Genomic DNA, 11,312 nt, shown 5'->3' on the forward strand with positions numbered 1-11,312 from the left:
GTGTAGGGTGGTGTAGGGGGGAGGTAGGTTAGTGTAGGGTGGTGTAGGGTGGTGTAGGGGTGTAGGTTAGTGTAGGGTGGTGTATGTTGATATAGATTAAGGAAGGGTGGTGTAGGGTGTTGTAGGGGGTGTAGGTTAGTGTAGGGTGGTGTAGGGTGGTGTAGGGGGTGTAGGTTAGTGTAGGGTGGTGTAGGTTAGTGTAGGGTGGTGTATGTTGATATAGATTAAGGAAGGGTGGTGTAGGGTGTTGTAGGGGGTGTAGGTTAGTGTAGGGTGGTGTAGGGTAGTGGAAGGTGGTTTAGGTTGGTGTACGTTGATATAGATTAAGGAAGGGTGGTGTAGGGTGGTGTAGGGTGGTGTAGGGTGGTGTAGGTTAGTGTAGGGTGGTGTATGTTGATATAGATTAAGGAAGGGTGGTGTAGGGTGGTGTAGGGGGTGTAGGTTAGTGTAGGGTGGTGTAGGGTAGTGGAAGGTGGTTTAGGTTGGTGTACGTTGATATAGATTAAGGAAGGGTGGTGTAGGGTGGTGTAGGGTGGTGTAAGGTGGTGTAGGGTGGTGTAGGGGGTGTAGGTTAGTGTAGGGTGGTGTAGGGGGTGTAGGTTAGTGTAGGGTGGTGTATGTTGATATATATTAAGGAAGGGTGGTGTAGGGTGTTGTAGGGGGTGTAGGTTAGTGTAGGGTGGTGTAGGGGGTGTAGGTTAGTGTAGGGTGGTGTATGTTGATATAGATTAAGGAAGGGTGGTGTGGTGGTGTAGGGGGTGTAGGTTAGTGTAGGGTGGTGTAGGGTAGTGGAAGGTGGTTTAGGTTGGTGTACGTTGGGTGGTGTAGGGGGTGTAGATTAATATAGGGTGGTTAGGTGTAGGGTGGTAGGGTAGTGAAGGTGGTTTAGGTTGGTGTAGGTTAGTGTAGATTAAGGAAGGGTGGTGTAGGGTGGTGTAGGGTGGTATAGGGTGGTGGTGGTGTAGGGTGGTGTAGGGTAGTGTAGGGTGGTGTAGGGTGGTGTAGGGTGGGTGGTGTAGGGTGGTGTAGGGTAGTGTAGGGTGGTGTATGTTAGTGTAGGGTGGTGTAGGGTGGTGTAGGGTGGTGTAGGGTGGTGTAGGGTGGTGTAGGGTGGTGTAGGGGGTGTAGGGGTTAGGTTGTGGGGTGGTGTAGTGGGGTGTAGGTTAGTGTAGGGTGGTGTAGGGTGGTGTAGGGGGTGTAGGTTAGTGTAGGGTGGTGTAGGGTGGTGTAGGGTGGTGTAGGGTGGTGTAAGGTGGTGTAGGGTGGTGTAGGGGGTGTAGGTTAGTGTAGGGTGGTGTAGGGGAGGTAGGTTAGTGTAGGGTGGTGTATGTTGATATAGATTAAGGAAGGGTGGTGTAGGGTGTTGTAGGGGGTGTAGGTTAGTGTAGGGTGGTGTAGGGTGGTGTAAGGTGGTGTAGGGTGGTGTAGGGGGTGTAGGTTAGTGTAGGGTGGTGTAGGTGTGTAGGTTAGTGTAGGGTGGTGTATGTTGATATAGATTAAGGAAGGGTGGTGTAGGGTGTTGTAGGGGGTGTAGGTTAATGTAGGGTGGTGTAGGGTAGTGGAAGGTGGTTTAGGTTGGTGTACGTTGATATAGATTAAGGAAGGGTGGTGTAGGGTGGTGTAGGGTGGTGTAGGGTGGTGTAGGTTAGTGTAGGGTGGTGTATGTTGATATAGATTAAGGAAGGGTGGTGTAGGGTGGTGTAGGGGGTTTAGGTTAGTGTAGGGTGGTGTAGTGTAGTGGAAGGTGGTTTAGGTTGGTGTACGTTGATATAGATTAAGGAAGGGTGGTGTAGGGTGGTGTAGGGTGGTGTAAGGTGGTGTAGGGTGGTGTAGGGGGTGTAGGTTAGTGTAGGGTGGTGTATGTTGATATATATTAAGGAAGGGTGGTGTAGGGTGTTGTAGGGGTGTAAGGTTGGTGTAGGGTGGTGTAGGGGGTGTAGGTTAGTGTAGGGTGGTGTATGTTGATATAGATTAAGGAAGGGTGGTGTAGGGTGGTGTAGGGGGTGTAGGTTAGTGTAGGGTGGTGTAGGGTAGTGGAAGGTGGTTTAGGTTGGTGTACGTTGATATAGATTAAGGAAGGGTGGTGTAGGGTGGTGTAGATTAATATAGGGTGGTGTAGGTTGATGTAGGGTGGTGTAGGGTAGTGTAAGGTGGTGTATGTTGGTGTAGGGTGGTGTAGGGTAGTGTAAGGTGGTGTATGTTGATGTAGGGTGGTGTAGGGTAGTGTAAGGTGGTGTATGTTGTTGTAGGGTGGTGTAGGGTAGTGTAAGGTGGTGTATGTTGATGTAGGGTGGTGTAGGGTAGTGTAAGGTGGTGTATGTTGATGTAGGGTGGTGTAGGGTAGTGTAAGGTGGTGTATGTTGATGTAGGGTGGTGTAGGGTAGTGTAAGGTGGTGTATGTTGATGTAGGGTGGTGTAGGGTGGTGTAAGGTGGTGTATGTTGATGTAGGGTGGTGTAGGGTAGTGTAAGGTGGTGTATGTTGGTGTAGGGTGGTGTAGGGTGGTGTAAGGTAGTGTATGTTGGTGTAGGTTGATATATGTTGTGTTTGGTTGGTACACCAACGTACATCAACCCCCCCCTTGGGTTGTGCCGTGGCGGAGATCTTTGTGGGCTATACTCGGCCTTGTCTCAGGATGGTAAGTTGGTGGTTGAAGATATCCCTCTAGTGGTGTGGGGGCTGTGCTTTGGCAAAGTGGGTGAGGTTATATCCTTCCTGTTTGGCCCTGTCCGGGGGTGTCCTCTGATGGGGCCACAGTGTCTCCTGACCCCTCCTGTCTCAGCCTCCAGTATTTATGCTGCAGTAGTTTATGTGTCGGGGGGCTAGGGTCAGTTTGTTATATCTGGAGTACTTCTCCTGTCCTATTCGGTGTCCTGTGTGAATTTAAGTGTGCTCTCTCTCTAATTCTCTCTTTCTGTCTTTCGGAGGAGGACCTGAGCCCTAGGACCATGCCTCAGGACTACCTGACATGATGACTCCTTGCTGTCCCCAGTCCACCTGACTGTGCTGCTGCTCCAGTTTCAACTGTTCTGCCTTATTATTATTGGACCATGCTGGTCATTTATGAACATTTGAACATCTTGGCCATGTTCTGTTATAATCTCCACCCGGCACAACCAGAAGAGGACTGGCCACCCCTCATAGCCTGGTTCCTCTCTAGGTTTCTTCCTAGGTTTTGGCCTTTCTAGGGAGTTTTTCCTAGCCACCGTGCTTTTACACCTGCATTGTTTGCTGTTTGGGGTTTTAGGCTGGGTTTCCGTACAGCACTTTGAGATATCAGCTGATGTACGAAGGGCTATATAAATACATTTGATTTGGTTTGATTTGTAGGGTGGTGTAAGGTGGCGTAGGTAGATGTAGGGTGGTGTAGGGTGGTGTAGGGTGGTGTAGGTAGATGTAGGTTGATGTAGGGTGGTGTAGGGTGGTGTAGGGTGGTGTAGGTAGATGTAGGGTGGTGTAGGGTGGTGTAGGTAGATGTAGGTTGATGTAGGGTGGTGTAGGGTGGTGTAGGGTGGTGTAGGGTGGTGAGGGTGGTGTAGGGTGGTGTAGGGTTGTTTAGGGTGGTGTAGGGTGGTGTAGGGTGGTGTAGGGTGGTGAGGGTGGTGTGGGGTGGTGTATGGGTGGTTTAGGGTGGTTTAGGGTGGTTTAGGGTGGTGTAGGGTGGTGAGGGTGGTGTAGGGTGGTTTAGGGTGGTGTAGGGTGGTGTAAGGTGGTTTAGGGTGGTGTAGGGTGGTGTAGGGTGGTGTAGGGTGGTGTAGGGTGGTTTAGGGTGGTGTAGGGTGGTTTAGGGTGGTGTAGGGTGGTGTAAGGTGGTTTAGGGTGGTGTAGGGTGGTGTAGGGTGGTGTAGGGTGGTGTAGGGTGGTGTAGGGTGGTGTAGGGTGGTTTAGGGTGGTTTAGGGTGGTTTAGGTGGTGTAGGGTGGTGTAAGGTGGTTTAGGGTGGTGTAGGGTGGTGTAGGGTGGTGTGGTGTAGGGTGGTGTAGGGTGGGGTGGTGTAGGGTGGTTTGTTGTGGGTGGTGAGGGTGGTGGGGTGGTTTAGGTGGTGTGTTAGGGTGGTGTAGGGTGGTGTAGGGTGGTGTAGGGTGGTTTAGGGTGGTGTGTGGGTGGTTTAGGGTGGTTTAGGGTGGTGTAGGGTGGTTTAGGGTGGTGTAGGGTGGTTTAGGGTGGTGTGGTGTAGGGTGGTTTAGGGTGGTGTAGGGTGGTTTAGGGTGGTGTGGTGGTGTAGGGTGGTGTAGGGTGGTGTGAGGGTGGTGTAGGGTGGTGTAGGGTGGTGTAGTGGTGTTTAGGGTGGTGTAGGGTGGTGTAGGGTGGTGTGGTTGGGGTGGTGTATGGGTGGTTTAGGGTGGTTTAGGGTGGTTTAGGGTGGTGTAGGGTGGTGTAGGGTGGTGAGGGTGGTGTAGGGTGGTGTAGGGTGGTGTAGGGTGGTGTAGGGTTGTTTAGGTGGTGTAGGGTGGTGTAGGGTGGTGTAGGTGGTGAGGGTGGTGTAGGGTGGTGTATGGGTGGTTTAGGGTGGTTTAGGGTGGTGTAGGGGTGGTGAGGGTGGTGTAGGGTGGTTTAGGGTGGTGTAGGGTGGAAAGGTGGTTTAGGGTGGTGTAGGGTGGTGTAGGGTGGTGTAGGGGTGGTGTAGGGTGGTTTAGGGTGGTTTAGGGTGGTGTAGGGTGGTTTAGGGTGGTGTAGGGTGGTAGGGTGGTGTATGGGTGGTGTAGGTGGTTTAGGTGGTTTAGGGTGGTGTAGGGGGTGGTGTAGGGTGGTGTAGGGTGGTTTAGGGTGGTGTAGGGTGGTGTAGGGTGGTGGTGTAGGGGTGGGTAGGGTGGTGTAGGGGGGTGGTGTAGGGTGGTGGTAGGGTGGGGGTGGTGTAGGGTGGTTTAGGGTGGTTTAGGGTGGTGTAGGGTGGTGTAGGGTGGGTGGTGTAGGGTGGTGTAGGGTGGTGTAGGGTGGTGAGGGTGGTGTGGGGTGGTGTATGGGTGGTTTAGGGTGGTTTAGGGTGGTGTAGGGTGGTGAGGGTGGTGTAGGGTGGTTTAGGGTGGTGTAGGGTGGTGTAAGGTGGTTTAGGGTGGTGTAGGGTGGTGTAGGGTGGTGTAGGGTGGTGTAGGGTGGTTTAGGGTGGTGTAGGGTGGTTTAGGGTGGTGTAGGGTGGTGAGGGTGGTGTATGGGTGGTTTAGGGTGGTTTAGGGTGGTGTAGGGTGGTGTAGGGTGGTGAGGGTGGTGTAGGGTGGTGTAAGGTGGTGTAGGGTGGTGTAGGGTTGTTTAGGGTGGTGTAGGGTGGTGTAGGGTGGTGTAGGGTGGTGTAGGGGGATGTTGTTGTCCATTCTGCTGATTTCAGACTAAATGTCTGCAGTCATGGACTTGAGGAGGGAAGTAAAGTGAGAAGCCTATTGGTTGGTGTAGGGTGGTGAGGGTGCTGTAGGGTGGTGTAGGGTGGTTTAGGATGGTTTTGGGGGATGTTGTTGTCTGTAGTCATGGACTTGAGGAGGGAAGTAAAGTGAGAAGTCTATTGGTTGCTCGTGAGGGTCTGAGTTTGACAGATGTGTTGTGTGTTGACCATCTGGCCCTAACAGCAGATTTAGTCTGATCCTTCCAACAGCTCCCAGTGAAGAGGTGGAGGAGACCTCTGGTCAGGGTCACTCGGAGAGGGCTGAGGTGCCGAGCTTCGCCTGTACCACTTTCATTTATGATGGATGAGTCCGGGAGAAAGGTCAGCCTGTGATAAATATGAGAGCGTTTGTTCAGGGAGGTCATCAATTACTCCGCGGCTGCTAACTTTCGATCTTGCGGCAAAATGGATCTCTTCTATGTAAGAAAACTATTGCTCAGGAAATTGGGACGTATTAATCAACTAGGAGGTCAAGTTATCTTAGAGTCGTGATCCATATCTCTGCTACTGTCACGGTTAAATCCCATCGTCCTCTGAAACCTAACAGAACAGTAGAGATTAATTTAATTACGCCTGTGTTTTCCATCTCGTCATTGTGTTGTGCTAAAACCTTTAAACTCATATCATGGACATTATGCAGTAATTTAGGCATAATATTCATCCAAACCATTGTTATAGGGATATTCTTAGAAGTGCTATTGTTTCATGAATTGAAAACAGTCTTGTTTAAGGATATTTGTAGGGGATACGGATTTTATTTTGACAGACACTGTTGTTACATCTGTTCTACAGAGTCCTCAACTCCGATGTGGTCCAAGTCTGTCAGCCCCTGTCTGTAGATACCAGCAGTGTGATGAAACACAGCCTCTTTTCTGTAGAAGGGCAATAACAACAACAGTAAGATAACACAGCTGACCCCTGACCAGCCCCTTTATAACCTCCCTCTGTATAACACAGCTGACCCCTGACCAGCCCCTTTATAACCTTCCTCTGTATAACAGAGCTGACCCCTGACCAGCCCCTTTATAACCTCCCTCTGTATAACACAGCTGACCCCTGACCAGCCCCTTTATAACCTCTGTCTGTATAACACAGCTGACCCCTGACCAGCCCCTTTATAACCTCCCTCTGTATAACAGAGCTGACCCCTGACCAGCCCCTTTATAACCTTCCTCTGTATAACAGAGCTGACCCCTGACCAGCCCCTTTATAACCTTCCTCTGTATAACACAGCTGACCCCTGACCAGCCCCTTTATAACCTCTGTCTGTATAACACAGCTGACCCCTGACCAGCCCCTTTATAACCTCTGTCTGTATAACACAGCTGACCCCTGACCAGCCCCTTTATAACCTTCCTCTGTATAACACAGCTGACCCCTGACCAGCCCCTTTATAACCTCCCTCTGTATAACAGAGCTGACCCCTGACCAGCCCCTTTATAACCTTCCTCTGTATGAGCCTGCTCCCAGACCCCTGACCAGCCCACTTTATAACCTCCCAGCTCCCTCTGTATCTCAGCTCCACTGAGCCTGCTCCATCCTCCCAGCACCAGCCCCCATTTATAACCTCCCTCTCCCAGCTCCACATGAGCCTGCTCCATCCTCCCAGCCCACTTTATGAGCCTGCTCCATCTCCCAGCACCATAACACAGCTGCTCCATCCTCCCAGCACCCTTTAGCCTATCCTCCCACCCACCTCTGTATCCTCCCAGCACCACTATGACCAGCTCCATTTATAACCTCTCCATCCTGCACCACTATGAGCTGCTCCATCCTCCCAGCCCACTTTATGAGCCTGCTCCATGTATAACCCAGCTGACCACTATGAGCCCCTGCTAACCATCCGCCCAGCACCACTATGAGCTGCTCCCCTGACCAGCCCACTATGAGCCTGCTCCATCTCCCCAGCACCACTATGAGCCTGCTCCATCTCCCAGAACCATTATGAGCCTGCTCCATCTTCCCAGCACCACTATGAGCCTGCTCCATCCTCCCAGCACCACTATGAGCCTGCTCCATCCTCCCAGCACCACTCTGAGCCTGCTACATCCTCCCAGCACCACTATGAGGCTGCTCCATCCTCCCAGCTCCACTATGAGCCTGCTCCATATCCCAGCACCACTATGAGCCTGCTCCATCCACCCAGCACCACTATGAGCCTGCTCCATCCTCCCAGCTCCACTATGAGCCTGCTCCATCCTCCCAGCTCCACTATGAGCCTGCTCCATCCTCCCAGCTCCACTATGAGCCTGCTCCATCCTCCCAGCACCACTATGAGGCTGCTCCATCCTCCCAGCTCCACTATGAGCCTGCTCCATCCTCCCAGCTCCACTATGAGGCTGCTCCATCCGCCCAGCACCACTATGAGGCTGCTCCATCCTCCCAGCTCCACTATGAGCCTGCTCCATATCCCCAGCACCACTATGAGCCTGCTCCATCATCCCAGCTCCACTATGAGCCTGCTCCATCTCCTCCCAGCACCACTCTGAGCCTGCTACATCCTCCCAGCACCACTATGAGGCTGCTCCATCCTCCCAGCTCCACTATGAGCCTGCTCCATATCCCAGCACCACTATGAGGCTGCTCCATCCACCCAGATCCACTATGAGCGTGCTCCATCCTCTCAGCTCCACTATGAGCCTGCTCCATCCACCCAGCACCACTATGAGCCTGCTCCATCCTCCCAGCTCCACTATGAGCCTGCTCCATCTCCCAGCTCCACTATGAGCCTGCTCCATCCTCCCAGCTCCACTATGAGCCTGCTCCATCCTCCCAGCACCACTATGAGGCTGCTCCATCCTCCCAGCTCCACTATGAGCCTGCTCCATTCTCCCAGCTCCACTATGAGGCTGCTCCATCCGCCCAGCACCACTATGAGGCTGCTCCATCCTCCCAGCTCCACTATGAGCCTGCTCCATATCCCCAGCACCACTATGAGCCTGCTCCATCATCCCAGCTCCACTATGAGCCTGCTCCATCTCCTCCCAGCACCAATATGACCCTGCTCCATCTTCCCAGCGCCACTATGAGCCTGCTCCATCCTCCCAGCTCCACTATGAGCCTGCTCCATCCTCCCAGCTCCACTATGAGCCTGCTCCATCCTCCCAGCACCCCTATGAGGCTGCTCCATCCTCCCAGCTCCACTATGAGCCTGCTCCATTCTCCCAGCTCCACTATGAGGCTGCTCCATCCGCCCAGCACCACTATGAGGCTGCTCCATCCTCCCAGCTCCACTATGAGCCTGCTCCATATCCCCAGCACCACTATGAGCCTGCTCCATCATTCCAGCTCCACTATGAGCCTGCTCCATCTCCTCCCAGCACCAATATGACCCTGCTCCATCTTCCCAGCGCCACTATGAGCCTGCTCCATCCTCCCAGCTCCATTATGAGCCTGCTCCATCCTCCCAGCACCACTATGAGCCTGCTCCATCCTCCCAGCACCACTATGAGCCTGCTCCATCCTCCCAGCTCCACTATGAGCCTGCTCCATCCTCCCAGCCCCAGTATGAGCCTGCTCCATCTCCCCAGCACCACTATGAGCCTGCTCCATCTCCCCAGCACCACTATGAGGCTGCTCCATCCTCCCAGCTCCACTCTGAGCCTGCTCCATCCTCCCAGCACCACTATGAGCCTGCTCCATCCTCCCAGCACCACTATGAGCCTGCTCCATCTTCCCAGCACCACTATGAGCCTGTTCCATCTCCCCAGCACCACTATGAGGCTGCTCCATCTCCCAGCTCCACTCTGAACCTGCTCTATCTCCCAGCTCCACTCTGAACCTGCTCCATCCTCCCAGCACCACTATGAGCCTGCTCCATCCTCCCAGCACCACTATGAGCCTGCTACATCCTACCAGCACCACTATGAGCCTGCTCCATCTCCCAGGACTAATATGAGCCTGCTCCATCCCCCAGCACCACTATGAGCCTGCTCCATCTCCCAGGACCACTATGAGCCTGCTCCATCTCCCCAGGTCCACTATGAGCCTGCTCCATCTCCCCAGCACCACTATGAGCCTGCTCCATCTTCCCAGCGCCACTATGAGCCTGCTCCATCTCCTCCCAGCACCAATATGACCCTGCTCCATCCTCCCAGCTCCACTTTGAGCCTGCTCCACCCACCCAGCTCCACTATGAGCCTGCTCCATCCTCCCAGCACCACTATGAGCCTGCTCCATATCGCAGCACCACTATGAGCCTCCTCCATCCACCCCAGCTCCACCATGAGCCTGCTCCATCCTCCCAGCACCACTATGAGCCTGCTCCATCCTCCCAGCACCACTATGAGCCTGCTCCATCCTCCCAGCTCCACTATGAGCCTGCTCCATCCTCCCAGCACCCTATGAGCTCCCAGCTCCACTGAGCATGAGCCTGCTCCATCCTCCCAGCTCCACTATGAGTCTGCTCCACCCTCCCAGCACCACTATGAGCCTGCTCCATCCTCCCAGCTCCACTATGAGCCTGCTCCATCCTCCCAGCTCCACTATGAGCCTGCTCCATTGTTTCAGAATGGTAATGTAGAGATGGGTGGAACTACAGTACAAGCTGAGGGAGGCTGGATTGGACAGGAAGAGACGGTGCTTATTCTAGCTGTTATTGTGCTGGTATAGCAGACTGGGCTGTATAAATAATGGCCTTTATTTTCACCTGACAAGCAGCAGTGATGTTGAGGCCCTCCAATCGATGGCTGCTATTGTCTGGCTGGAGCCTCAATAGACAAAACCCCCCACTTGAATATCGGCGACAGCTGCCAAACAGCTGTTTCTCAACATCACTTGAAAAGATAAATAAATATATTAGGGTCCTCTGTACCAGTGTTGACCCTGATGAAAATGTATTGCCCTTATGGATGCACCAATAGAAAGCTCTGTATGAGTCTAGCAGCCCTAGAGGTTGGTCATTCTGTTACCTTTGTGTTTAACCCTCCACATGAGGGGCCAGATGACTGGCTGTATAATCACTCCAGGGACATTATAGGTCCAAAGTCCTGAAAATAGCTATGCAGCCAAAACAGCTTTTGAAATGTTTTAATACATTTTGTGAGTGTGTAATGTAACACAAATATATATAGTTTCAAATTTAGTTTTTAATTAATCTTGGAAATGTTCAATCATTATTGCCTCGGCTGTAGGGTGGTTTACGTTGCAGGCAGCCTCTGTGGTTAAAGTCCAGCTAGTGTCAGGCCTTTCTACTGGAGAATGACTGTAAAAACTATCTGTGTCCCAGCCAGGTGCAGGGACAGGATGCTATAAAAGGTCTGTGAGCCAGTAGGTTGGCTGTGTACTTGAACCAGCTCTTGTTATAGATCCCCTCTAATCAGTCAGAAGGGGGGTCTGGTCTGTTCCCAGGAGGAGGTGGAGAGGAACTTAATGGTGCCATCTCTTATTGATCCATCCAACCCCTTATTAAAAACAGCCAGCATAGCACTATAAACACAGCTAACCCAGAGTAAGGAATAACACTAACCCAGCGAACCCAGTTAACCCAGAGTAAGGAATAACACTAACCCAGTTAACCCAGTTAACCCAGAGTAAGGACTAACACTAAGCCAGTTAACCCAGTTAACCCAGAGTAAGGAATAACACTAACCCAGTTAACCCAGAGTAAGGACTAACACTAACCCAGTTAACCCAGAGTAAGGACTAACACTAACCCAGTTAACCCAGTTAACCCAGAGTAAGGACTAACACTAACCCAGTTAACCCAGTTAACCCAGAGTAAGGAATAACACTAACCCAGTTAACCCAGAGTAAGGACTAACACTAACCCAGAGTAAGGAATAACACTAACCCAGTTAACCCAGAGTAAGGACTAACACTAACCCAGTTAACCCAGTTAACCCAGAGTAAGGACTAACACTAACCCAGAGTAAGGAATAACACTAACCCAGCGAACCCAGTTAACCCAGAGTAAGGAATAACACTAACCCAGTTAACCCA

The 11,312-nt window shown here is 52.3% G+C and overlaps 1 protein-coding gene across 1 annotated transcript; it reads left to right on the forward strand.

Annotated features, from left to right (window-relative positions):
- The first annotated feature begins 7,131 nt into the window (after positions 1-7,131).
- Positions 7,132-9,736, forward strand: LOC135570684 (adhesive plaque matrix protein-like). The gene is made up of 5 exons (XM_065016638.1): positions 7,132-7,176; positions 7,310-7,849; positions 7,940-8,359; positions 8,391-9,110; positions 9,440-9,736. Exons 1-5 carry the CDS (start codon positions 7,132-7,134, stop codon positions 9,734-9,736), a joined length of 2,022 nt encoding a protein of 673 aa, XP_064872710.1.
- Positions 9,737-11,312: the final 1,576 nt, after the last annotated feature.

This window comes from Oncorhynchus nerka, unplaced genomic scaffold (assembly GCF_034236695.1).
Source record: "Oncorhynchus nerka isolate Pitt River unplaced genomic scaffold, Oner_Uvic_2.0 unplaced_scaffold_937, whole genome shotgun sequence".
In the NCBI taxonomy this organism is placed as follows: domain Eukaryota; kingdom Metazoa; phylum Chordata; class Actinopteri; order Salmoniformes; family Salmonidae; genus Oncorhynchus; species Oncorhynchus nerka.

Coding starts and splice junctions, on each gene's coding strand:
- LOC135570684 (XM_065016638.1), top strand. CDS start 7,132: ATGAGCTGCTCCATCCTCCCAGCCCACTTTATGAGCCTGCTCCAT. Junction 8,360..8,390: donor GCCTGCTCCATCTCCTCCCA/GCACCAATATGA, acceptor CCATCTTCCCAG/CGCCACTATGAGCCTGCTCC. Junction 9,111..9,439: donor TGAGGCTGCTCCATCTCCCA/GCTCCACTCTGA, acceptor ATCTCCTCCCAG/CACCAATATGACCCTGCTCC.